This window comes from Zingiber officinale, chromosome 4B (genome assembly GCF_018446385.1).
Source record: "Zingiber officinale cultivar Zhangliang chromosome 4B, Zo_v1.1, whole genome shotgun sequence".
Lineage (NCBI taxonomy): Eukaryota > Viridiplantae > Streptophyta > Magnoliopsida > Zingiberales > Zingiberaceae > Zingiber > Zingiber officinale.
Genome location: NC_055993.1, coordinates 108,318,788 through 108,344,948, shown reverse-complemented (window position 1 = coordinate 108,344,948; position 26,161 = coordinate 108,318,788). Strand labels below are relative to the sequence as shown.

The 26,161-nt window shown below is 41.1% G+C and overlaps 3 protein-coding genes across 7 annotated transcripts; all 3 read left to right on the top strand.

Annotated features, from left to right (window-relative positions):
- The first annotated feature begins 11,972 nt into the window (after nt 1–11,972).
- LOC121975988 lies at nt 11,973–15,927 on the top strand. Of its 4 annotated transcripts, none has more exons than XM_042527952.1 (3): nt 11,973–12,256; nt 12,650–12,721; nt 13,118–15,927. In XM_042527952.1, exon 3 carries the CDS (start codon nt 13,122–13,124, stop codon nt 15,570–15,572), a length of 2,451 nt encoding a protein of 816 aa, XP_042383886.1. In that variant the 5' UTR covers nt 11,973–12,256; nt 12,650–12,721; nt 13,118–13,121; the 3' UTR covers nt 15,573–15,927. The 4 variants fall into 4 exon arrangements, with proteins under 4 accessions (XP_042383886.1, XP_042383884.1, XP_042383883.1 ...); XM_042527951.1 differs by lacking the exon at nt 11,973–12,256 and adding an exon at nt 12,308–12,448; XM_042527950.1 differs by lacking the exon at nt 12,650–12,721.
- A 4,093-nt stretch (nt 15,928–20,020) lies between these two features.
- Nucleotides 20,021–22,269, top strand: LOC121975987 (protein NUCLEAR FUSION DEFECTIVE 4-like). 2 transcript variants are annotated; one of them, XM_042527948.1, is made up of 3 exons: nt 20,021–20,157; nt 20,256–20,660; nt 20,738–22,269. In XM_042527948.1, exons 2-3 carry the CDS (start codon nt 20,325–20,327, stop codon nt 22,139–22,141), a joined length of 1,740 nt encoding a protein of 579 aa, XP_042383882.1. In that variant the 5' UTR covers nt 20,021–20,157; nt 20,256–20,324; the 3' UTR covers nt 22,142–22,269. The 2 variants fall into 2 exon arrangements, with proteins under 2 accessions (XP_042383882.1, XP_042383881.1); XM_042527947.1 differs by having other exon boundaries at nt 20,114–20,660.
- Nucleotides 22,270–24,187: 1,918 nt separating this feature from the next.
- LOC121977818 (HVA22-like protein e) lies at nt 24,188–25,118 on the top strand. Its single transcript, XM_042530242.1, has 4 exons — nt 24,188–24,259; nt 24,343–24,369; nt 24,448–24,570; nt 24,665–25,118. The coding sequence occupies exons 1-4, from the start codon at nt 24,213–24,215 to the stop codon at nt 24,888–24,890; spliced, it is 423 nt and encodes a 140-aa protein (XP_042386176.1). The 5' UTR covers nt 24,188–24,212; the 3' UTR covers nt 24,891–25,118.
- The last annotated feature ends 1,043 nt before the right edge of the window (nt 25,119–26,161 follow it).

Sequence of the window (26,161 nt, the reverse complement as noted above, 5' to 3'; positions counted from 1 at the left end):
CTCGAATTTAATGCGTCCGTTTCACAGCAGCAAAAGATCTACGTGACAAAATATTGGTTGTTCCACTTGGGTAAATTTTTGTCGCGACCGTTCCAGCATTCGTGTGCGCAGGTCGTGCTCGCACACGAGTCAACTTGGTTCAGTGCAAATTCGGGCTCTGGATTTGCAAAAAAACAAAACAAAAAATAGTAGTTGTTTCATTTGTATTATTTTGATCTTGTCTCAAACCTATAAAAACAGAACTGTGGGTGTGATATAGTTGGAATGTTGATCAAGTAGTTGTTGGGCATAAACAATTTGTCGTCGGAGATTTTAAGGACTTAGCTGAATTTAAAATTACACAAAATTTAAATTCAACTTACAGTTGAGTTGACCTGAGTTGATGATCTCAAGCTGCCAACAGGGGCTGGTTTTTATCCAAGTTCCAACCTTAGAGTGACTGAGCGAACAGAGTGTCCGAGCAATGAGGTCGGTCGGACGAGGCAGACAGGCTGAGCAGGAGTGGCCGGTCGGACGAGGCAGACTGGCCGAGTAGTGCAGACAGGCCGGGCTGTCAGAGAGGCCGGCTGGGTCGAGTAGACAAGTTGGTCGAAGTAGACAGGTCGGCCGGGTCAAGCAGACAAGTCAGGCGAAGCAGACCGGCCGAGACAGGTAGGTCGGGTGAAGCAGGCCGACCGAGACATGCAGGTCGGGCGAAGATCTCGAGCGGGCAGAGAAGTATGTCGGTCGAACAAAGAGACCGACCGGACTAGCTGACCGAGGCCTGCGAGTCGCAATTTCCTTGAAATAGATTAGCCCACCTCCGGCTATGCTTTAAGGCTTACAAGAGTCGCCTGTTTCCTAGGATACAATGACTGACCGTGAATCTGACCAAGCACTGGTGGTTACGGCGAGCTGAGTGTTATCCGAATGCTACCACAGGCACTCCGCTGAGCAGGAGCTGCACGACTCAAACACATATGAAAGTCTAACTTAAACTCTTTGACACACACATCAAAATCATGATCATACCGATTAAACTTGGGTCGATTGCACCAATAATCTCCCCCTTTTTGATGTGTGACAATATGTTTAAGTTAGGCACAAATAATAACTTTGAAAATTACAAGCAACATGTAAACATGAAGCATAAAACCAAACTCCCCCTAAACATATGCTCTCTTCCTTAATTTTCAAGTTTTGCACACAAGTATGGGAATAAAGGTTTCTAACTTAAACCTACCCATTTCTCCCCCTTTGACACTATCAAAAAGATTGTACCAGACAATTATACACTATATAACATCAAGTATGACGAAATTTTAACCAAAAAATTGATTTTAGAAAACAATAGTATGCTGGAAAGCTGGTACCAGTCGACTGGTAACTGATGCAGTCGGTTGGTACATTTTGAAACCGAATTTTCAGCCTTTAGCAGCCAACTTCGACTGGTAATTGTTGGTGCAATCAATCCAAATTTGATCGGTATGATCATGGTTTTGATGTGTGTGTCAAAGAGTTTAAGTTAGACTTTCATATGCATTTGATATGTGTTTGATTCTTGCAGGACTTGGTGAAACACACAAGGAACTTGGTGCAGCCTGTTGGTGCAACCTTAGGTCAAGGTTGACCTGGTTGACCCGACTCGAGTTGACTTGACTCGAGTTGTATTTTGATGTTTGACTTGGGAAGATTGTTGATGTAACCTTAGGTCAAGATTGATCTAGTTGAGTTGTATGTTGATGTTTGTCGAGAAGAGAGTTCTATTCTTGATGTTTGACAAGAATAGATGTTTGGGAAATTGTTGGTGCAACCATAGGTCAAGATTGACCTGGTTGACCTGATTCGGGAAAAAGTCCAAGTATGGAGACTTGGCAACGGAAAAGTTCAAGCAGGGAGCTTGGCACTAGAAAAGTCCAAGTATGGAGACTTGGCACTGGAAAAGTCCAAGCAGGGCACGCGAAAAGTCAAGTATGGAGACTTGGTATGGAACAAGCAGGGAGCTTGGCACGAGGAAAGTCCTAAGCGGGATGTTAGGCGGTTGGAAAGTCCTGGTGAGTGAAGCCAGGCGGTGAGAAAGTCCTAACTGGATGTTAGGCGGTGTGGAAAGTCCAGTGAGTGAAATCGGGCAAAGGGAAAGTCCTAACTGGGATGTTAGGCGGTGGGAAAGTCCTAACTAGGATGTTAGGCGGTTGGAAAGTCCCGGTGAGTGAAACCGGGCAAGGGAAAATCGAGATGGATCGGGGATGATCGGACACGGTGTTGAAAAGTCTAAGTGGGTCAAAGGGATTGACCGGACACTTAGGGAGTGCTAGCAGGTCGAGGGTGGACCGGATGCTAGGCATGATGTACCAACAGTCGAGGTTGACCGGATGTTGGTGTGGAAGCCTTAGGTTTAGGGTCGAAAAGTTTGGATCGAGTGCGGCCGATCCAATGATATGGCTCATCCGATCGGTGCGGTGACCGATCGGATCTCGATGGTTATCTCGATCGGTGCGGAGACCGATCGGAAGAGATCGATGGCGGCGGAGAAAGAAGCCTGATCGGTCCGTAGACCGATCGGGAGATTCTGATCGGCGTGGACCGATCGGAGAGTTTCGATCGGTCCATGGACCGATCGGACGAATGGACAAACGCGTAGCCGATTGTTTCGGTCCATACCGGGATGTTACTGATCGGTCCACAGACCGATCGAGGCTTCGATCGCGACACCTGATCGGTGCGGGACCGATCGGTGACAAACAAGCTTCATGCGCGGTCGATGCGGGCCGATCAGGTTCTAGTTGCGGCACGGCTAGTTTCTTCGCCGCTCTTCTTCGCGGTATAAAGGGGTCGAGGCTGCGCGATAACTTCTTCTTCTTCTTCCTCCTTCCTTCTGAAGTGCTGTCGTGCTTGAGCTTTGTTGAGCTCGTCCAAAGCTTCGCGTGAGCTTCCTAGGCTGATGTGTATTGTGCTTAGCTAGGGTTATCGACAAGAAGGCAAGCTAGGTTATTACATTCTTGTATTGTACTTAGTTTCTTGTTGTATTCTTGTACTGTTTATCTTTCTGTTGCAAGACATTGTGGCGAGGTTTCTCCACCCGGAAGGAGTTTTGATTAGCCGGGTTTCCGGGACTCATCCACCGACGGATTGGTAGGTCCACCTTACGGACACGCCGAGGAGTAGGAGTTCATCTCCGAACCTCGTTACATCGGTTTGTTTTTCTTCTCCTTAGTTTCTTCCTTGTATTTCCGCTGCGACTAACCCTAACTGTAGGAAGAACGCGAGAATTTGGGGCGGCTATTCACACCCCTCTCTAGCCATCTAAGGTCCCAACAAGTGGTATCAGAGCGAGGCCGCTCTTCGACGGATCAACACCCGGGGGAGCACGGGCTAGAGATGGATCTCTATGGAGAAGATGTCACGATTCAACCCTTCTACGAGTCTCACGACAACTTCACATATTGGAAGGTAAGGATGATGTATTTTCTTAGGACTAATATGTTAAATTGGTTTTGTGTACAAGAAGGGTTTTCCCCTCCGATGGATGAGGAAGGAAAACCTATCAAGAAGAAGGAGTGGACGAAAGAGCAAATCCGACAATCCGAAATCAATGACGAGGTAACAAAAATTATTGAATTTGCTTTACCTAATAATGTTTTGTGCAAGATAGATAGGTACAACAACGCCAAGGAATTATGGAACAATTTGGCAAAACTCCATGAAAAGGAGCCTAGTGAGCCAAGTAGCTCACATCATGGAGGAAGCGAATTGGGAGTTGAGGGCTACTCAACATCCAAGGAAGAAGAGGAGGAGAGTTCTTCTTCAAGATCGGAGCACGAAGAAGAAGCTTCTACCTCCGGGAGGGATGAAGAAGAGAGCATCCATCCATCCTCAACCCTAGGTAACTCAAACACTTTAAGTTCAAGTAAATTGCATATAATGTGTTTTGAGTGTAGGGAATTTGGACATTACAAGAGTAAATGTCCAAAGAAAACTAGAAGACTCCACCGCGCCAAAGATCAAGGAAGTCGGAGTCCCAAAACGCAAGGGCAAGGAGCACGTGGTGTGCTTCCAATGCAAGCAACGGGGACACTATAGGAGTCAATGTCCAAGGGGGAGGCAATCTCACAAGGACAAAAGACCAAGCACGTGTAAAGGGGGAGCGAAGGCAAACCCTAAGGTATCCTCTAAGGTTCATTCTTGCACTTCTAATAAGATACATGCTAGTAGTCTTATTGCAATTGTCAAGAATGATAAGCATGATAATCATAGAAATCAACATGTGTGCTTAGGTGCTAAACATCTTAGCTTAGATAAGAACAATACCAGGAAGGCCAACCCTAGGATTAACTCATCTAAGGCTAAGGAGAACCTAGGTAGAAACCCCAAGACAACTAGACATATGCCTAGGAACACCTCAAGAAAGAATGATAAATTAAAACTTGAGGTTTTAGAGAAAGAAAATCAAGTCTTAAGGTCAAGACTTAACACTCTAGAAAAGGCCCTAAAGAATTTAGAGAAGTCAACTCTAGGGTCTAAGGGTCAAATCTCAAAGCCCAAGGACAAGAAAGGTTTGGGTCACAAACCTAAGTCCCAAGTGGTCAAGCTCACTTATCATAATGTTCCATTCGATTATGGAACAAAATCTAGGGCTAGGAAGACCATCACCAAGGTCACAAGGGGAGTCACCCCTAGAGTTGATCTTGATGAGTCCCAAATGACCAAGGCTTTAAAGCCTAAGAGGGTCATTAGGAGGGTTGCTAGGGAAGTCATCCCTAGTGAATTTTTAGTGAACCCAATGAGCTCAAGTAGGTATTGGGTTCCTAGGAGCATTTTCTCTACCCCATAGATGGGTTAGAGAGTGTCAACTCCAATAAGAAGGGTAGTTAACCCAACTTTGAGGAAATTGACACTCAAGGAGCATTTTCAAGGTTTTTGGGAACCTTTGAAAATGAAATGGAATAATCTTTATCATTCACTCCTTGGAAGAGTAAAGTGTGCCAAAGTGAGAATATATTAATCTTACTTTAAATTGACACAATGTGGAAAAACCTAGAGAAATATCAAATTGGGATTTTTGATATTCTCTTAGGTAATCAAGGCAATCCGGGCCTTAATTTAGAAGTGCTACTCTTGTAAAATTTTTAAAATGGTATAAATCAAACAAGAGATCAAGAAATGCCAATTTGGGTTTTGACATTTTCTTGGAGCACTTTGGGCAATCTAGGATTAGAATTTAAGTTAACTAAGTGATTAAAGATACTTAGATAGGTAATCTAGGTATTTTATTTGTGTTAACTTACCATGGTTGTTTGCCATATGACATGTCATGACATCATGTTTAGTTTTATCATCATTTGAAATGTCATGATAGTGCTTAGGCTAGTTTATATGTCATGCTCTATTTAAGTTTTCATACTTTATGCCATGACATCATGACATTGGCACATGTTTTCCATTTATGATATCATTTATGCCATGTCATCATCTCTTGCATTAATAATCAATTGAATTGATTTAAGGATGAAGAACACATCTTGATATTGAGATCAAATTTGTGTTTAGAAAATGCATGAGACCTTAGCCTAAGTTGACCTTAACCCATATCTCACATCAAATTGACTTGAATGTGGTTTGATGCACCTTAGATGTGTGTGAGATATTAGGATCATGAGTTAGGATCAAGGTGCATAGTCATTGTACCTAGATGACCCTAATTCAAGAAATTAAGGATCATAGGGAAAGCTTGTGTACAAGTCATGTACATTTAGCCCTAAGATTATGGTCCTAAATTCAAATGGTTTTAAAAGCATTTTAAAATTGATTTGAAAAACCTTGATGAAGCTTTCCTAGTGATAGCATTCATCATTGAACATTAATGATACAAAGTTGAGTTAAACTTGAACTATTTCAAAGTTTTTGAACTTTGTATCAAGATTGAAAATGGAAACTATTTTCATAGAAAATTATTTTTCCGTGATAGTCTATGGTATGAGGTGTATCCTCAAAATTTTACGATTTTGGAATTTTCTGGAATTTATTAGGAGTTTGAATTTCAAAATAGAAATCTGATTTCAGAGTGTGGATCGGTCACCGGACCGATCCAGGAAGTTCGATCGGTGCGGTGACCGATCGAATCGATCCGCGATCGATGAGCGTGGATCGGTGGGACCGATCGGGGATTCGATCGGTGCGGGGACCGATCGATGCGTGCGGTTCGATTTTCATTTGTTGATGCGAAATTTCAATGGAAGTTAGGTTTTGTGGATTTCTAAAGGTTTGAAACTCTCCAAGACATTGTTGGTGCAATGGTCAAGGGGGAGTTGACCTTTAGGGGGAGTTTTACCTAATTGTCAAGGGGGAGTTGACTTTTAGGGGGAGTTTTTACTCAAAAAGACTTTTAAGGATTAGTGATATGGAATTATCACTAAGTTGATTGTTGAGTTTAGTATCAAGGGGGAAATTAAGAGTTTCAATGAAAGGTATGGGACTTTCATTAGGAAGAAACCCTTGACCTTGATACCCTCCTTTTTCTTTTTGATGTGTGTCAAAAAGGGGAGAGTGTTCATTGGAGAACCTAAGTTAGGTTATCAGGTTAACCTAAGCTAGGGGAAGAATGTCAAGGAATGTTCAAGGAAGAACATTGGAATTCTTTTTGATGTGTGTCAAAAAGGGGGAGAATTATTGGAGAACCCAAGTTAGGTTATCAGGTTAACCTAAGGGGAGAATGCCCGGAGAATGTTCAAGGAAAGAACATTGGACATTGGAAAATGGGAGAATGTTCTAGGGAGAACATTGGAAAACCTAAGTTAGGTTATCGGGTTAACCTAACTTGATTATGGTTTTGTCAAACATCAAAAAGGGGGAGATTGTTGGTGCAACCTTAGGTCAAGGTTGACCTGGTTGACCCGACTCGAGTTGACTTGACTCGAGTTGTATTTTGATGTTTGACTTGGGAAGATTGTTGATGTAACCTTAGGTCAAGATTGATCTAGTTGAGTTGTATGTTGATGTTTGTCGAGAAGAGAGTTCTATTCTTGATGTTTGACAAGAATAGATGTTTGGGAAATTGTTGGTGCAACCATAGGTCAAGATTGACCTGGTTGACCTGATTCGGGAAAAAGTCCAAGTATGGAGACTTGGCAACGGAAAAGTCCAAGCAGGGAGCTTGGCACTAGAAAAGTCCAAGTATGGAGACTTGGCACTGGAAAAGTCCAAGCAGGGAGCTTGGCACGCGAAAAGTCCAAGTATGGAGACTTGGTACTGGAAAAGTCCAAGCAGGGAGCTTGGCACGAGGGAAAGTCCTAACTGGGATGTTAGGCAGTTGGAAAGTCCTGGTGAGTGAAGCCAGGCAGTGAGAAAGTCCTAACTGGGATGTTAGGCAGTGTGGAAAGTCCTGGTGAGTGAAACCAGGCAGTGGGAAAGTCCTAACTGGGATGTTAGGCAGTGGGAAAGTCCTAACTAGGATGTTAGGCAGTTGGAAAGTCCTGGTGAGTGAAACCAGGCAAGGGAAAATCCAGATGGATCAGGGATGATCGGACTTCTGGTGTTGAAAAGTCTAAGTGGGTCAAAGGGATTGACCGGACACTTAGCGGGGAGTGCTAGCAGGTCAAGGGAGTGACCGGATGCTAGGCATGATGTACCAACAGGTCAAGGTTGACCGGATGTTGGTGTGGAAGCCTTAGGTTTAGGGCTGAAAAGTTTGGATCGGGCTGCAGACCGATCCAATGATACATGGCTCATCTGATCGGTCTGGTGACCGATCGATGCTATCGATGGTTCTCGATCGGTCTCCAGACCGATCGAAGGGAAGAAGTCGGGAGAAGAAGCCTGATCGGTCCGTAGACCGATCGGGATTCTCATCGATCGCTTCCGGTCCGTTTCTGATCGGTCCATGGACCGATCGTGACGGAACAGAAGCATAGGCTAGGGACCGATCGGGATGTTGCTGATCGGTCCACGATCGGGGCTTGATCGCGACACCGATCAGAATAGGTCCTGATCGGTCCCCTGATCGATCCAGGCACTAGCCGTTACGACGCAACGGCTAGATTTCTTCTGTGTTTTCTTCGCTTTCTTCGCAGGTTATAAAAGGAGGGCTGCTGCTGCGAGCCTTACTCTTCTTCTTCTTCCTCCTTCCTGTTGCGAAGTGCTGCTGTGCTTGAGCTTTATTGAGCTCGTCCAAAGCTTCGCGTGAGCTTCCGGCTGGATCACCTGCTGTTGTAGGCGCTTGGAGCTATTGCTTCATCCAGTCGACAAGAAGGCAAGCTAGGGTTATTACATTCTTGTATTGTACTTAGTTTCTTGCTGTATTCTTGTACTTCTGTTTATCTTGCTGTTGCAAGACATTGTGGCGAGGTTTCTCCACCCAGAAGGAGTTTGATTTAGCCGGTTTTCCGGGGACTCATCCACCGACGGATTGGTAGGCTTCGTCCACCTTACGGACACGCCGAGGAGTAGGAGTTCATCTCCGAACCTCGTTACATCGGTTTGTTTTTCTTCTCCTTAGTTTCTTCCTTGTATTTCCGCTGCGACTAACCCTAACTGTAGGAAGAACGCGAGAATTTGGGGCGGCTATTCACACCCCCCTCTCTAGCCGAGTACGAACGATCCCAACACAGCCAAGATTGGAAAGCTCGTCCAAGGGCTCAAATCCTTGAGTCGGTGAAGGATGGTGTGGAAGATATCCGAGGGACCGCCGGACGAGGAGCAATGGAGTGGAGCCGAGGGAAGTGGACTTCAAGGCAACGTGAACAATGATACGGAGAGGAGCCGCGGGCTTGAGTGCATCTAAGGGATGAAGGCCGAGAAAGAGGACTTCAAAGGTGACTCCGGAAAGGATGGTTGTGTGAGAATGTAATAGACCAGTCGACTGGTCATATGACCAGTCGACTGATCCAATTTCACAAAAAACACAGAATGCTTCTGTGCTCGTCGGCTAAGGGGACCAGTCGACTCGTCCCATGACCAGTCGACTGGTATATGGCCGTTGGCAGAAGATGACTTTTGCATAGAGCCATTGGCTGTGTCTAACGGTTACATCAGTCAACTGGTGCATGGACCAGTCGACTGATGTCGGGGTTGAGTTGATATGATGATCAACTCTCTTCTCTTATTTATAGGAAGCTTTGGGGCATGAAGAAGGTTACTCATGCTTGTTGAATAACTCCTAGTCTTTGCCCAAAGCTTCCAAGTCTACTCTCTTCCTCCCAAAACCTAAACTTCATCTTGTAAAGAGGAAGAGATCCTTTGTGAGAGGTTTGCTCCACCGAGAAGGAGAAAGCTCTAGCCGGAGATTACCGGGGACTGATCCATCGAAGGATCAAGGGTTCGTCCACCTCAAGGGCACGCCGTGGAGTAGGAGCAAGCAATTTTTGAACCGCGTAAAGGAATCGTGTTAGCGTTTGTAATCTTTCATTATTTTAGTTTCATTTTTCTTGCGCAAACTAACTGTGTAGAGAAGAAAGGGAATTAGGGGTGACCGAGCTATCCAACCCCCTTCTAGCCGGCCATCGATCCCCTACAAAAACTAAGCCCTAAAATTAAGTGGAGATTAGGTTGTGGAAGTTGTCTAATCTAAAGTTTGGGTAGAGTGAGAGAAGAACCAAATTTATCACAGTTCGTATAAAACTATACATGAATATTGGTGACAAACTTGTGACAGGATAATTGTTGACCAGACTGGGTACTAACAAGGGGGTTAGTGGCTATTTTAATGAGTTCTGAAGGTATGATTAAGAGTATAGCTGTTTCATCAATGGTTGAATTAGTGGCTCCACTATCAAGAAAGACATATAGTGCAAATCCATGTCCGTGTATGTTGACAAGACATCGCACTTTGATATCAATAATTTGTCGAGTATTGCAGATACTGGGAGTTTTTATGAAAACTAATTTAGTATCTGAGGTTGGTTCATTTATTGCAATTCTTTTGCCTTTATTGTCAATTATAAGGGCAGAGGATTGTTTGAGATTAGCTAGTTTGTCTTTATAGAGAACTAGGGCTCTAAACACGCGAAAGCGCAGCAGAAAACATCTAGTTCCTCTCTAGAAGATCAATGTGAAAGGAAACCATATACTAAGTTTCTACATGAAGTAGGGAGTTATACCTTTGGTACGTGCACACGATCTCCCAATAACTAGGATCTCGGTACGATCACGCGTGCCTCTAACAGGTATCCACACAAACAAGCCTTCATTTGTTTCACAAACTCACAAAGTGGAGAAGGCAACCACCTGAGGTTGTGCTAGCAACCAAGATAGGAGGTTTCGACCAAGAGAAGGAAGAAGGTGGAAGAAGAAGACTAAAAATTTTTCATCTAATGAAAATTTTATCCATAAATCATATTTATATCCATCTCATGAATACCAAAGGATTTTACCCTTTGGTTTTCCAATCCAATGGTTCAAAATTGACTATTCAATCCAATGGTTCAAAATTGACCATTCATCTTCCTAATTAAATTCAAGTGCACCTAATGAGTTTAACTCATTAAACCATTACCCAATGAGTCTAACTCATTGAACCATATCAATCCAAATTAGCTCCATGAACATCAATCCAAATAGGCTCCATGAATCTAATTCGAATTAGACTCAATCCAATAATTGGATCCAATTGAGTCTAACTCAATAAATCTAATGTGGATTAGATTTAATCCATCGATCCATCATATGAACTCATCTCCAAATCAACTTATTTTTTGTGTGTGACCTAATAGGTTCTTATAACGTTGGCAATGTATCCAAATCAATATTTAGATACATAAGCAATGAGTGACATCTAGCAAGACATTATTGCTACCCAAGCGATGAAAATGTCGAGATCTGACTTAACTTTTCCGTGACTATTATCTTGTATGACTTGGTCCTTCTATTCTTGATATCTAGATTGATCAATGAGGTATAAACCATGTCATCCTCTTATCAATCTTTGTATTTTTTGATATATAAGTAGACATACTAAAATAAATAAGCTCAATATAACATATTGACTCATTTGAACATGACCATGCATTCTTGTGTCTTACTAATCAAGAGGCCCATAGGAATCGCTTCCGTCATATGGAAGGGATAGGTCTCATCTACATCACTCACATCCCTCCACATAACTCATTACATACAGTGATCAACTTTATAGTCACCCTGTTACAAGTGACGTTTGCCGATAGCAAAGTATACAACGCCTTATGTAGGGAACCGTAGTGACTTTAGGTCTAATGACTATTCATACCAATAGTCACATGAGAATGTTTATGACACTCATATAACGATCCATGAAATATTCTCATGACGGATCATTCAGTATATATTCTCTAATATATACCCATGTGACAACTTGATATCTTATATCCATGACTTGTGAGATTAAGTCATCCGTTGACCTACATGCTAGTCTCAACGCATTAATATTGTCCTTGCATATTAATATTTGACTAGGAATAATTAAGAGTAGTATTCTATGTATATCTACAATATCTTACTATCAATTCAACTAATTCAAACTCACGAGCCTATTGAGTTTTTTATTTATTTTTAAATTTTGGAAAGAGAAAAAAAATTTCTCAACTCGCGGGCAACTAAGCCCACCATGAGCGGACCCCTGCGGGTTTCAAGCTTAGGCAAGTCGATCTGCTTAAACTTATTTTAAAATAAATTAATAAAATTTTAACTTAACCTATTTAAATTATTTAATAGGATAGGTTAATTAATAAAGTTAAAGATGAAAACCTCCTATTCTAAAATTAATTGCGTTCTTAAAACCGTTTAATTTTTCCTAGAAAGATATAAAAAGTTGTCTTCTAGCGCAAACAAATAAATAATAATAATAATAATAATAATAATAATAATAAACGATCGATGATAGAGACAGCGTGTTGCTTCTGTTGAGCATCCGATATATTTCTTCATATTATTTAAGGTTAATTGTCATATTTAACGAATTTTTACAATTAAAAACATTTAATTTTGCCATAAACCTTTTTGCCAAATTCTCTTTTTTGACTGATGAACTCCCCCCTTCGCCCGCTAGCAACGCAATCACCGCAACGAAACAGAAAAATCTTTCAGAAAGAGACAGCGGCGTTGAAAGCGATGCTTCGATCGCGTTCGAAGAAGATTTAGATTTTGTTTCGGCGCCATCTTCATTCATGTTCTGTTGCCAAGAACCCAAGCAATCTCGATTCTTGTATGCGTTTGCTTTGCTTGGCAGTCAGATCTTCATAGGTCCTCTCCTTCGACGGGAGACAGGATGGGCTCCTCCCTCTTCGCTTTCTGCTGACGGCTTCGCCTAGAGGTACGACCTTTATTGTGGGTCATGATTCATTTGTCAGCTTAAAGTCGCCTCTCTTTTCGCGATTGGGATCGGTTTGATTTCTATTCAACGACTGTTCGGGTCGAGAGATGGATCTGGTTTTGGTAGATTTTCACTTCGGCTGTTGTTTCCTTCACTTGAAAATGCGATCTTGATGGATTTTCTCAGATTAGGGTACTTTCTCTCTCTCTCTCTCTCTCTCTCTCTCTCTCTCTCTTGTCGAATTTCGTTTGTTGAATGATCTTTCATGTTAAATTCTTCATCTTAAGATCATTTGAGTTAGCATTTGCCCTTTTGCGATGCAATTCTTTTAAGACATTAGGAAGTTATATTTCTATAAAATATGATGTGTTGTTCTTATCTTATTTATCCCAGTTATTGAATTGCTCTGGGAATCTGCGATTGATCTTGTTGACAGTAGATAACCTTCAAATCAACCACTGAGAGGTTTGTTATCAATCAGTTTTAAGCTGCCTTGAAACTAACATGTTTCCTCTATTGATCATTGTACCATCCTTTTATTCCTTCTTTCTTTAAAGAAGTTCATGCTCCTTTTGCAAGAAAATGATTCGTCATCTTCTTTATTGTTTTTTTTTTGGCCATTTCTAGAGTCACTCTTTTGCATCAACAGTGTATGTGAAGTTCTTAAACTGTGCAATGTTCAATGCAGTAGCACATCAAATTGCAAGTGATGACTTATGATTGTCATTAATCAACAAACTATACTACTGATTTGGTCATAAAGCAACAAAGTTCATGCGTTTATATTTATTTAAATTTCACATTTTTACCATAACTTTACTTCATGATTCTCACTTTCCCCATTTGAACTTTCTTGGGCAGATCAATGGCACAAAAGGAAGAAGTGGATATTCATGAAATTACAGTGAAGTGTGGCACAAAAGGAAGTATGAGGAGATGTTCAACTAGCGGAACAATTACTAAAGGTTCTTCAGATGCTTCTATCAGAAGTGAAAAGCCAATACCTCACTATCTAAGAGTTTCGGCAGGTTCCTGCCATGATATCTGCAAGTATGGAAGGAAACATGATTCTGTACCTGAGTCTAAGAGCCCCCAAAAGCCTTCACCTCATTATCGAAGAGCTTCTACTGGCTCTTGCCATGATATTAGCAAGTATGGACGAAAACATGAATCTGAAACTGTATCTAAGCAACGTCTTTCATTCTCCAAATCTGGCGGCAAGCTGAAATTGATAGATGAGTCACTTGCAGCAAACAACCTAAACATGGAGAATTGTAAGAAGAGGGCTACAATCAAGCAGAAATACTCATTCCAAAAGGATGAGCTTCCTGAGAAAATGGCTGATAGTAATCTGAAGGCTGGATCGAAACTTGGAACTTCAGATAAATATATGGATATCAAGTTACAATCTGTGTCATCATGCCAGAAAAATAGTGTTTCTAGTGATCAGGAAGTTCTTCAGACATCAGAAATTAAAGAGGCTGGAACAAAGATCAAGGATGATGGAACTCCAGAGAAATATGTTGATATTAAGTTTTGGTCTGTGCCATCATGCAAGAAAAACTTTCTTTCAAGTGATCAGGAAGTCCTTGGAACTTCAGAATGTAAAGATACTAAAGTGCAAGTAATTGATTTAAAAGATGAAACTAAGAAACAAGTTATGAAATTGAAGACTCCGAGCAAGTTGAATTCATTGGTTTACAAGAGTAAAATTGATGAGCAGAAGCATGCACCTTCTGCAGAAGGAAATGATGCAGTTCAAAAGTTGGGTGCAATCACAAACAAAACCCCAACTTTCCTAGAACCCACAGCATCTTCTAAGGCTAAGCTTGTTGCTGCACATGACAACCCTACAGATCTGAACCATAATTCATCAGTGTCTCATGTTAATGAAAAGTATGTGGCATCTAAGGAAGCGGGGATTAGCAAGGAGAAGGAAAGAATTGATAAAGCTACTAGAGAATCAACAAAAACACCAGCAAAGCATATGCTGAGATCATCTACGGCTTCTCCATCTCTCAAGCGTGTTGGTGATGACATTTTGAGTTTGAGGCAAAGAAAGGACCAGATTGTTAAAGAAACAACTCTAACAAACAATAGAGAAGTTTCAAAAGCTGGGCATGATGCTGAGGTCAACGGGGAGAAAACATTGCAGGTTATTGATAATTCATTCAAAAAGGTTGATCTAGATTCCTCTGAGCAAAAAGTATTGCAAGTGGAGAATGTTCTATCCAAACTACAAAAACAAACTCTAGTAAAGCATGAAAGTAGTGAAGAGAAAACATTTCAGGTCATTGGTGAGATACATGAGAAGGCCAATTTGGATTCTTCAGATTTACCTGCACATTTACCAGTTGAAAAATTGTTGGCATTGGAGTACAGTAACTGGGATGCCAATCAGGAATTGCTTGAAGTAAACAATTTCAATATAGATCTTACAGAGAAGAAAGCACTCGGTGGTGGTGCAGTGGAATTGAATTCTGATGACTTGAAATTCACTGAACCAGAAAATGATGACATTAAATTCCCAGAGCAAAATTTGTTGAAGCTAGTGGAAATTGATTTTGCATCCATAGATATGGAAACTACACAGTCGAAATTACTCGCAGCAGAGAATGGCTTACTAATGCAGAAATCTCTAATACCAGATGACAAGGTTCTTGCTTCCCCAGTTCTGCAACATCATGAACACAAATTCTACAAACAAGTGAACCTAGAGACAGTTGATATTAGTCCTCCAGAACTGAAATCTGATGATTACCAATTATCTCAATTGGCTACAGATTATAAAGAGGTTGAGGGATCAGAGTACTCATACTCTGATTCATCTGAAAAGGAGTCTGAGCATGAATTGGAAGAGAACAAAGGCAATTGTGAATCCTCAAAAGGCATAGAGAGGAGGTCGAAAAGAAATTCAGCCATCCATCCAGATGATACAAATCCTACAGCATACAAATTAAAATTCAGGAGAGGCAAGACCATCGAGGTCCAACCTGAATACAGTGGTCCAAGAAGACTGAAGTTTAGGAGAAGAACAGTAGATGGGAATGTTGAAGGCATTCAAACAGAAAGGAGGAACTTCAGAAAGAGTGAGATAAGTGAACCAGCAAATGCTTCCAGTGCAGAGACTCAAGGCATTATGTTGAAACATCAAAGCCTGCAGGACAAAAAAGATGAACGAGTCTTGTTCAACAACGTGATTGAAGAAACTGCCAGTAAGTTAGTGGAGACCAGGAAGAGCAAGGTGAAGGCATTGGTTGGTGCTTTTGAAACTGTGATATCTCTTCAAGATAATAAACCAGACTCTACATCCTAAGTTGCTTGCTAATTTGTTTTGTGATGATAATTAGTTGAATCTTTATCAAAGAATTTCCAAAAAATCTGTATATAATATTGTGTGCAGGCAGAGAGGTCTATTAAGTTTGTTATAGGAAGAGTTATCTGTTTGGTTACAAGCAAGTTTATGTTAGAGAAGTTGCTTAATTGGAGAAGTTAATTTGATGGTTAGAGATTCGATGCCTTTGGTAGACTCTTTTAATGCCTTGTTTGGCCCTATGCATTTGCAAGGAACTGTAAAGTGGTGTGTGCTAAGCAATGTAATTACAGATTGCAACTCGATCAAATTGGATAGTGAAAAGTTTATGGAGAGATTGTTCTTCTCCTACAATGGATGTCGTTGCTATTTTCTTTTAAATGCCATTGTAGCTTGGAAAAATATCTGGTACTGATACCTAAGAAGAGCTTCAAATTATGTTTCTTTAAAAAAAAATAGTGCAGGTGCCCCAACTTCAGGGATTAATCTCGAAGATAGATGGTCTTCTCTTTATTTGCCTACCAAACAGATTTATAGTATAATTTATGTACGCTCAAAGTCGTTCTCTATAATATTCCTCTTATTTGAGATTCGAATCGTATCCTCTTAATCTTCTTCTGCGGCTTACCACTGCATTAGACCCCTGTGGAGGTTAAAATTATGATTTTGTTCATTGTCTAATTAATCTTTGAGGTAGATGATCTTCTCCTTAGTTTGCCGCCAAATAACACTCAAAAAATAGCATATATGACTCTTTTTTTTTTTTTTTTTTTTTTTTTTGTATAATCTCGATGTTCGGCCTTCACCTAACTAATTTTGGAGGTAAACCAACCTCTCCTATCTAGACCTGACCACGGTTCGGAACCGACGGTTCGACGGTTCGGAACCGCCGGTTCGACGGTTCCAGGCAGGTCGACCCTTAACCTTAACCGCCCAAGACGGTTACGGTTCACGGTTCAGAACCGCCGGTTCACGGTTCGGTTCACGGTTCGTCACGGTTCGTCACGGTTCAAGATTAATATGTTAATAAAAATTAAAAATTAAAAATTAAACATTAAACATTAAAAATTAGAAATTAAAATTTATTAAAAAAAGGGCTTGCACTTATTTAAGTTGCCTACGTATCCCTTTAGGGGAATCAAAGCCCACGTAGTTCTTTTACATTTTTATCCTTTTACATTTTCATTCACTTCCATTTCCTGTTCCTGTCGTATTTGTTCCTTCAGTATCAAAATCTTCAACTTCGTCATCTGAAAGTTGCATTCCTTGGATTCTTTTCTCCGCTCTGGTCCAATCGTCCAGAATGCTTGGGCTTCCAATGAGTCGGAGACAAAGTTGATCGTCGTTCATCTAATATGTTGCCGCCGGCACTGAACGTCTGCTCCACAGCAACAAGCTAAAATTTCTTTTGCGATCACGGAGAGAACGGGAAAGCTTTGAGCCTTCTGTGACCACCACTTTAAGATATCGAAGTTTTCGCTATCTGCTTCATTAAAATCAAAAGAAGTCGTAAAATAATTCTCAAGTTCCTGTGTGGAACTTGAGGATCCCCGTGGATGTTTTGTCCGTTCTTTTAATAAGAGTTGTGCTTTTGTAAGTTTTAAATTACTACTAGTAGTTTGTTGAATTTCAGAAATATTAATTTGTGTTCCATATTTTACATAATATTGATTATAAATATCATATAAATAAATTCTAACATTATATATAATATTAGCTGGATCAGGGGAAGAAGAATCTTTAATTGGAATTAAAGCATCATAATATAAAGTTAACATTTCTTGTAAAACTTCTAATTTAAATCTAGGATCTAAAGCAAATGCAATTAAATAAATTTCAGGAATTAAATAAAAATATTTTTCCCATTTAGTTTTCATAGCTAAGATGCAAGGAGATAAAGATTCATTATTAATATGTTCATTTAAAACTAATACTATATTAGAAAAATTTTCTAAAACTAATTGAGTAGTGGGATAATAAACACCGGAAAGTTGTTCGGTTGCATCATTAAATACTTTTAAAATTTCACAAATACTACTACAAATATTCCATTGTTGTGAAAATAAATATATATTAGCATTAGTGTTTTGTGCAAAAAATGAACATAATAATTCTTTATATTGAAATGAATCTTGTAATAATTGGTATGTTGAATTCCAACGTGTTGGTACATCACGTGGAAATTTTTTAGGTCTCATTCCATTAATTTTACAAAACCTACCCCATTGTTTCATTATAGATGGATGAGACCATAAATAAGAAATTGCAATTCTAATTGGTTTAATATAACTTTCTAAAATTTTTAAACCATCTTGAACACATAAATTTAAAACATGGCATACACAACGAATATGAAAAAATAAACCTCCAATAATAGGTTGACAAACAAATTTTAGATCATCTATACAAGCGGTATTAGAACTAGCATTATCTAATGATATTGAAAATATTTTATGAGTTAAACCATATTCTTCTAAAATTAAACATAATAATTGTGCGATATTATGAGCATTATGTGATTCATCAAAAACTCTATAAGCTAATAATCTTTTTTGGAGGTTCCAAGAGTTATCGATCCAATGGCAAGTCACACCCATATACGAATGTGTTTGCCAATGATCACTCCAAATATCGGAACATAAAGAAACTTTATTATCTAATTTACTAAATTCATCAATTAAATTCTTTTTTCCTTGTTTTACTAATTTTTTAATTGTACGAGTAAGTGTAGTCCTAGGAACACGTTTAGCACATGGATTAAGAGATTCTTTACAAAAATCTTCAAATGTGCATTTAGATCCAAAACTAAAAGAAAGATGTTCTACGGAAACAAATTTAGCTAATGATTCTCTTAATTTATTATCCGAATATAAAAATAAACCGAAATCGGTACTACCGCTAGTTGAAGAAAATCTTGATAATTGTGTTTGAGAACGGTCGAGTCCATATTCCATCGGGTGCTTCGTTTCTACATGTCGTTTCAACGACCCATAGCCGCCGCCGGCTTGGAATTTGTAGGAAGCATTGCAGTGCTTACATTTTGCACGCATTTCTCCCGACGGAAGAGTGACCTTCTCAAAATGTTTAGTAAAAATAGAAGATTTTAGAGGAGGAAGTTCCCGAACCTTAGAAGTAATTGCATCGGTACTTCCTTGTGTGTCGGGTGTCGGATTCGGAAGATGCTCGATCTCATCATCGGTGGATTGAATGTTGGGGTCCTCCTCCCGCGGATTCATTATTTGCTTTCCCTTCCGAGCTCGAGATGATGCACCTCCGCGGCCTCCTTCCATTGTAATTGAAAATTGAAAACGAAAGCGTGTAGAGATTAGAGAATACGAAAATGAGATTAAGAGTAGAGAAGATGTGTGTGAAAAATGATGAAATAAGCTCTCTATTTATAGAGTTTTGATAGTAACGGACACTAAATCATAGCCATTGATCAAAAAACGGTCAAATGATCCTAACCGTTGAAAACAAATACCTAAAAAACCCTCCCAACGGCTACACACCGCCGGCTATGAACCGCCGTTAACCGGCGGTTCAAGCCGTTAAAAAAAAAATAAAAATTTGCGGCTGAACCGCCGGTTCAACCCGCCGGTTTTTACATCCAATCCGGCCCGGCAACTTGCCGGGCCGGTTCCGGTTCGACCCGGCGAACCGGGTCAACGGGCAACCGGCCCGTTGACCCGGTTACGGGCCCGGGCCGGGTCCGGGCCAGACCCGGCCCGGGGTCGGGTCTACTCCTATCAAATAACACTCAAAAGTGGGCCTATAAAATTTTAGTCCCATTTAAAATTTGAACTATCTTTCTATTATTCCAACCTTACACTACAATTAAAATTACCGACCGTGTAATCAAATATTAAACATGAGATAATTAGATGAATCTCTCTTGGCCTAATTTAACAGTATCGGTCTGTTCTAGAGTTACGATATAGCAGTAAGACCTTTAAATAAATAATTAGACATATAAAATTTGAATTCTAAGTATGATGTATTAAGAATTTTTTTTAATAGAATAATAAATCTAAAAATACTGGCCATTTAGATGGATCTTCATGAACATTTCTTAATTTATCTTAATGATCAATATGAAATTTTAACGGTTGAACTGATGTTATATTGATCTTTATGAACTTTTTTAATTTATCCTAGTAATCAATGTAAAATTTAAGTGGAGTTGAATTGATATTTTTAAAATTAGTTGGTTTATATATTGTCTGCGTGTACTTTCAGTATTTGTTTGTATTCAATGGCAGAGAACATGAATTATGCGTTTATCAAACCAATATAAGTATGTTTATACTATCCTCTAACTAAAACTCAAATAACAACCGATTTGACTTAAATTGGCCTGAAAAATGAATTTGGTCAATTTAATCTCCATGTTAATGTGCAGTTCTACCAATTAGGTAGATTTGAAGGCATTTGATCTGGCCATAAAATAATTTTACTATCGATCTTCCAATTATTTTTCTCTTCCTTTTCCAATTTTATTTCTTCGTCTCCCTCTCCAATCGCCATAAAACCTGTTCTTCCTCCCAACTCATTCATGCATTCGTCGCACTACAGCCTTTAATCCTCGGAGGTGTTTCCTTTCCCGAGAGCCACGTTGAGTGAATGTGTTGTTGAATTTTTCTTTCCGTTTTGTAATTCTTCATCTGGATTCTTTCCCTTTGATCGCAGAATTGCAGGAAAAAGAAAAAGGAAAAAAAAAAATCTAATCTTTGCTCGAGGTTTGCGTTTGGGTAGGCAATGGGCAGGGCTCAAGGAAACCTGGCGTCGTTGTTGAACAACCGATGGCTAGTCTTCGTGGCGGCGATGTGGGTGCAGGCCGTCGCCGGCATCGGATACCTCTTCGGCAGCCTCTCTCCGGTGATCAAGAGCGCCCTCGGCTACAACCAGCGCCAGATCGCCGGCCTCGGCGTCGCCAAGGACCTCGGCGACAGCATCGGCTTCCTCGCCGGCACTCTCTGCGAGGTCCTCCCCCTTTGGGCCGCCCTCCTCGTCGGCGCCCTCCAGAACTTCGTCGGATACGGCTGGGTCTGGCTCATCGTCACCGGCCGAGCGCCGCCGTTGCCTCTCTGGGCGGTCAGTTCATCGTCTTCGTCCCTTAAAGATCTCATTTTGCCGCCAAAGATCTCATTTTTTGGGGGGCATTTCCACAGATGTGCGTTCTCATCTTCGTGGGCACCAATGGCGAAACCTACTTCAACACCGCCGCTCTGGTTTCCTGCGTGCAAAACTTCCCCAAAAGCAGGGGTCCGATCGTGGGCATCCTCAAGGGCTTCGCCGGCCTCAGCGGCGCCATCTTGACCCAAATCTTCGCCATGGTCCACTCCCCCGACCACGCCGCTCTCATCTTCATGGTCGCAGTCGGACCCTCCATGGTGGTCATTGCCCTGGTCTTCATCGTCCGCCCCGTCTCCGGCCACCGCCAAGCTCACTCCTCCGATGCCTCCAGCTTCCTCTTCGTCTACACCATCTGCATGGTTCTCGCAGCCTACCTGCTCGGCGTAATGCTCCTGGAAGACTTCCTCGACCTCAGCCACACCATCATCGTCCTGCTCACCGCAATTCTGTTCTTCCTATTACTCCTCCCGATCGCCATACCTCTGTGGCTCACCTTCCAAATCGATGCTGTTTCCCCCGCGGAAGAGCTTCTGCTCCCCGCAGTTCCTAAGGCGGAGACGACGAGCAAAGCCGGGGAGCAGGCCGAGGCCATCCTGAGCGAGCTCGAGGACGAGAAGCCGAAGGAGGTGGACTTGCTTCCGCCGTCGGAGAGGCGGAGGAGGATTGCTCATTTGCAGGCCAGGCTGTTTCAGGCCGCCGCCGAGGGGGCCGTCAGGGTGAAGAAGAGGAGAGGCCCTCACAGAGGAGAGGACTTCACCTTGTCTCAGGCACTGATCAAAGCAGATTTCTGGCTCATGTTCATCTCTCTGCTGCTCGGCTCAGGATCTGGATTGACGGTGATCGACAATCTCGGACAGATGAGCGAATCTCTAGGCTATCAAGACACTCACATCTTCGTGTCCATGATCAGCATCTGGAACTTCCTCGGCAGAGTAGGAGGCGGCTATTTGTCGGAGATAATCGTCAGGGACTACGCATTTCCAAGGCCGGCGGCCATGGCCGTGTCCCAGGTGATAATGGCGATCGGGCACTTGTTCTTCGCCATGGCCTGGCCTGGCACGATGCACGTCGGAACCTTGCTCATCGGCCTCGGATATGGAGCTCACTGGGCCATTGTTCCAGCCGCTGCCTCTGAGCTTTTCGGATTGAAGAACTTCGGAGCACTATACAATTTTCTGACAGTGGCGAACCCTGCCGGCTCTCTGATCTTCTCCGGCCTCATCGCGAGCTCCATTTATGATTCTGAAGCAGAGAAACAAGCTGGCGGTGGGCGGCTGCACGACCCCGATGAAGCATTGAAATGCAGAGGAGCCGTATGTTTCTTCTTGAGCTCGTTGATTATGTCAGGGCTTTGCGTGATCGCGGTCGTCTTGAGCTTGGTGCTCGTTTACAGGACGATCGTCGTGTATCGCAATCTTTATGGACGGGCTCTGGTTTGAACTAATTTGGTGGCTAGCTATGAAGGATTTTTCTTGTGAACTATAAGATTTATTGTTTTGGATTGCATCTGTGAACTATATTGTTTTCTTATGAATAAATTACAACTGTCAAAGGCGATTCTTCTTTCCTTTCTCCTTCTCTTTTTCTTCTTTTCTTTGTTTTTTTTTCCCGACATGCTTCGCAAGTTCCTCTGAAATGTTGTTTCAGCGAGCAAAATAAATTAAGGAGATATACACAATAATATTCATCTATTTCTAGCTAGTCTATCATCATCAAACAATATTCATTTAAATTACTGGGGTTATAGAGTTCCCTAATTTATTTTATTTATTAAAATATTATTTTAATCATATTTATCCTCTCCAATGATCTATTACAATGAATTTATCAATAAGAATGACAAGGATCGACTCCTAATGAAGCTGGTAGAAAATATCTTCCCACACAGTAACTTATTCAATTTCCTGATTTATCTCTTTGAGACTAGTTGCGTGGGGTGGTCGAGATTAACATATAACCCTTTTACAAAAATAATCAAAATTCAACATAAGAAATAAAAATATTGTGCTAGCAACTGGCAACAACTGCTACACATTATAGTAGTTAGTAACCAATTGCTACACTTAGCTGTTATAATTTAAATTTTAAAATTTGATCTAGGGATATTTTAAATAGTTTATTTTAAATGAGATGCTCAATTGATGTTAGTTGGCTTTGGGTATCATATTTTTATGGTGTAGCAGGAAGGCGCTCATACAGTCTCTTCTCAATTATAACACATTATAGGATATTTTCCTTCTATAGAATAATAAATATGAGATGTTGGATTGATGTACTGTTCACTATGAGTACTTTCGAATTTACCATAATAGTCAATAGAAAATTTTTATATGACAAAATTGATTATCGCTAAGAATAATAGACCTTGAGAGACCTAGTGCTATCTTAAAAAAATGTGACATTTTTCCGATATCACTTGCTCTCTCTCTCTCACTGCATGAGTCTAATTTATTTCCCCTTATTATGTGATGACTAGTTTTAGTTTCTTGATTTACTTTCTCCTAATTGTGTGAGACAAACATGAGGAATCGCTAGGGTGACAGTTAGAGATGTAAATGAGTCAAGCCGCTCGTGAGCCGCTCGCGAGCAATTCGGTCAAAGCTTGACTCGAGTTTCAATTTGACCGAGCTTGAGCCGAGCTCAAGCCGAATCGTTTAACATTCGAGCCGAGCTCGAGCTCATTTAATACTGGTTCAAGGATTCATCGAGCCTTATCAGGCTCAAGCCAAGTTAATTTAATATTTTAATAATTAAAATTATTATTATTATTTTTAAAGTAAACAATAAGTTCAAGAGAAGTTTGTGGTTAAAGTATGTCGTGTATTTTAGATATATGTTTTGAATTCCATTTTGAACATGATTTTAATTTAGTTTTCGAGCTCGAGTTTAAACTTGCTCGCTCGAGCTGAACCCGAGCCTCTGTAGTTTTTTCGAGCCCTAGCTAGTATGTGCTCGACTCGGCTCAATTATAGCGCTAGTGATGGTACAATGGAATTCACGTAAAATGCCCAATTTACTCGATTACAAATTATTAGTGAAATCAATATGAATTAAAGCATATAAATTTAGTATATAACTATTAATTAATTTAATTCAATTTTATAAAGTTTTTATTTACGCTGCAAATTAAATATAAACTAAACATGAAAACGAACGATTACATTGAAAAATCAAACTGATAAAAAAAACAATTTAGATTTTTAGTCTAATTCAATTTGTTAATTTTGAATTGAACATGCCAACTAGAGACCGTCAAGTGCAGCATCAGTCGACACGTGTCCCATTAAAAACCTGCCCCGTGATCTCCTCGCCAGTCCACACTCGGCACGTGCCACCCATGCCCGCCGACTGCGGCACTCCTGCGACGTGGTCGGTCGACTTTCCCAATATTTTCCGGATCTAGTTGGTGTCGTCTCATGCTGCCACGTGTAATCAAACTCAAAGCGTATATATATACCCAGTCACAAGCTTCACGACTTAGAACTCACCATCTCGAGAGGAAGTCAACCAATGGGTCAGCTGTCGACTCTTCTCGCTCACCTCCACAGCTTGGCTGGGTATGCAACTCTCCAATCTTCTTCCTCTACAGTTCTACAGATTGATTTCCACTCCTAAACTTTCTTCTATATTAATTTTGCAGGCCAGCCATTACACTGATCTATCCCTTGTGAGTTGCTTCACTTTCGCATCTATTTTTTCTTTCTTTCTTTCAGATTTAAGCCTGATAATTACTTAATTCGATCAGGTATGCATCGATTCAAGCCATGGAGAGCCCGGAGAAGCTTGACGACGAGCAGTGGCTGGCTTACTGGATCCTCTACTCCTTCTTCACCCTCATGGAAATGGCAGCTGAGTCCATCTTATACTGGTACTAGCTATATATTTATTCTCCGTATATATTTTTTGTTATTTATAAATAATTTCAGATGTTATATCATTTAATTTGTGAGTTTGAAATGCAGGATACCGATCTGGTATGAGATAAAGCTGGTGTTGGTGGCTTGGTTGGTGCTGCCGCAGTTCAGGGGAGCTGCCTTTGTGTATGAGAAATTTGTAAGGGAGAAACTGAGGGAGTTTGGAGGATCAGCAACAAACCCTAATTCTTTCTCTCCCAAGGACAAGGCCTCCAGAGACAAGAAGATCAAGAACAAGTTCCTCTCGTTTGTTACCTCGAAGAAGGTGAATTAATTAACTGATCTCGTCTCGAAGTAGGTGTCTCAGTGTTCTGGTCATGGTGTGTCTATTGATTTCTGTAAGTTCATGATCAATGACAGTCGGAGCATGAGGCATACTGAAAGCAACAGTGGAATATATAGTTCCTTTCTTCCTTTTTTTTTTTTTTTTTTTTTTTTTTTGTTTTTTTCCTTCTTGTTGTATTGAAGATCCTTTTGTGTAATTAATATATACACCACGCAGTGTTTGTGAATTGATGTTGGATATTGGGATCTTAAATGGACCAAAACGATTTAGAGGAAGGAAGCCATCAATTGTTGAAAGTCGTAATTGACTTCAAAATTGAAATCTACGATTCGCGTAGATAGATTTAGACTATTAATTTGCTCAAAACCGATTAAGGGTGAATGAGAAATTAATGTTTAAAGTCAACCCAAAATAACATTTGTTATTCATTAATAAAGTGCATAGGAGAATAGTCCCACATCGGAAATTCTCGATGTGTATTATCTACTTATTAACGAAGATGTGTTAATGGAGTTAACACAAAAAATAAAAGGACAGGTGACCCCTTAGCCCAGGGCGAGTAGGTGCTCGCACCTGTGAGCCCGCCACCCGCCACGTGCGCAATGGGCGCTTTGTAGGCGCACGTGCGCAATGGGCGCTTTGTAGGCGCACTTGCGCAATGGGCGCTTTGTAGGCGCACTTTGCACTTCGCACGTACGCATCGTCGCGAGGAGCATTGAGGAGCTTAAATTTATGCTCCAAAGGACACTCAACCTCTTCGTTCAGTATAAATAGAACCCTCCAGATGATGGAATACTCACTCAATCTTCTCTTCTCTTCCTCAAGCATTCATCTCATCTTGTGCATTCAAGAGTCCAAGAAGTCTACTAAAAGGTTCGCTGGTCTCGGAAGTCGGAGGGCTACGATTCCGAGACGTTCGTCGTCGTTGTATCTTGGGAACGAATTGCAACAATCCGTTAAGCACCGTAGCGGAGCAATATCGTTTACGGAGATAGTGTCGAACACTAGCCTCGACGATCAGTTTGCATACTCCAGAAGCTACCCGGAGACAACAATATATTCACTACCTGATATGGCTACCAACGACATTCCGACGGTCGTTCCGACCGTCGTTCCGACCGCCGTTCCGACCGCCATTCCGCACGGAGAAAAGCTGGAGAAATTCACCGGAACCGACTTCAAAAGATGGCAACAGAAGATGTTGTTTTATCTAACAACGCTAAACCTTGTACGGTTTTTGCACGAAGACACGCCAGCCG

What these genes read in the sequence shown, in the direction of transcription:
- LOC121975988 (XM_042527949.1), top strand. Translation starts at nt 12,429, where the DNA reads ATGGATTTTCTCAGATTAGG. An exon ending in ATGGATTTTCTCAGATTAGG is followed by an intron (nt 12,449 to 13,117) that starts GTACTTTCTCTC and finishes TTTCTTGGGCAG; the next exon opens with ATCAATGGCACAAAAGGAAG.
- LOC121975987 (XM_042527948.1), top strand. Translation starts at nt 20,325, where the DNA reads ATGGGCAGGGCTCAAGGAAACCTGGCGTCGTTGTTGAACAACCGATGG. An exon ending in CGCCGTTGCCTCTCTGGGCG is followed by an intron (nt 20,661 to 20,737) that starts GTCAGTTCATCG and finishes GCATTTCCACAG; the next exon opens with ATGTGCGTTCTCATCTTCGT.
- LOC121977818 (XM_042530242.1), top strand. Translation starts at nt 24,213, where the DNA reads ATGGGTCAGCTGTCGACTCTTCTCGCTCACCTCCACAGCTTGGCTGG. An exon ending in ATTACACTGATCTATCCCTT is followed by an intron (nt 24,370 to 24,447) that starts GTGAGTTGCTTC and finishes TAATTCGATCAG; the next exon opens with GTATGCATCGATTCAAGCCA. An exon ending in GCTGAGTCCATCTTATACTG is followed by an intron (nt 24,571 to 24,664) that starts GTACTAGCTATA and finishes TTTGAAATGCAG; the next exon opens with GATACCGATCTGGTATGAGA.